General features: G+C 60.2%; 1 protein-coding gene across 1 annotated transcript in view; it reads left to right on the forward strand.

Moving 5' to 3' along the window:
- LOC104491636 (sialoadhesin-like) overlaps nt 1-635 on the forward strand; it is a gene marked incomplete at its 3' end in the record, with an annotated part of 28,544 nt that overhangs the window by 23,241 nt on the left and 4,668 nt on the right. The window contains 1 exon segment of the mRNA XM_010134086.1: nt 170-424. Within this exon segment, the coding sequence (XP_010132388.1) occupies nt 170-424 (255 nt within the window).

Consider the following 635-nt stretch of genomic DNA (forward strand, 5'->3'; position numbering starts at 1 on the left):
CTGGAACTGGGTAGCCCAGGACTGGACCCAGGACTCTGGATGTGTCCTCACTCGAGCAGAGCAGAGGGACAGCAAGAACCTCTCTGACCTGCTGGCCACATTCATCTTCGTGCACCCCAGGAGACGTCCAGCCCACCCCAAGCATTACCCCCTTCCCCTTCCACCGCAGCTACCAGGGTCTGGATCTCCCCTTCCCCGGATGTCCTGGAAGGTGATGCTGTCAACCTGACCTGTGCAGTGGAGAGCAGCAGTGGGGATGCGCTGAGCTTTGCCTGGTACAAGAACAAGGTCTGGCTCAGCAGCAGCTCCGCCCCAGCCCTCATCTTCCCCAGAGTCACTGTCGCCGATGCTGCTTCCTACCACTGCGCTGTGCGGACCCAGATGCGGACCCGCAGCTCAGCCTCTGCAACCCTCAACGTCCTCTGTGAGTCCAGGGGTCCTTCACACCATGGTGGGTGGAGGTCCTGCGTGCCTACCCAGGGCAGGGACCCAGCCACACATCAGAGAAGTTCCTCGGGGTGTCACTCGTTCCTTGGGTGGTCCCATCAGCTGGGATCCCTCCTGGGATCTTGATCTGGAGGACATGTCCAGAAGCAAGTTGTGGGGCTTGACCTAGCTTTGGGGTCTCAAAAAAA

This window comes from Buceros rhinoceros, unplaced genomic scaffold (assembly GCF_000710305.1).
Source record: "Buceros rhinoceros silvestris isolate BGI_N320 unplaced genomic scaffold, ASM71030v1 scaffold7364, whole genome shotgun sequence".
Taxonomy (NCBI): Eukaryota; Metazoa; Chordata; class Aves; order Bucerotiformes; family Bucerotidae; genus Buceros; species Buceros rhinoceros.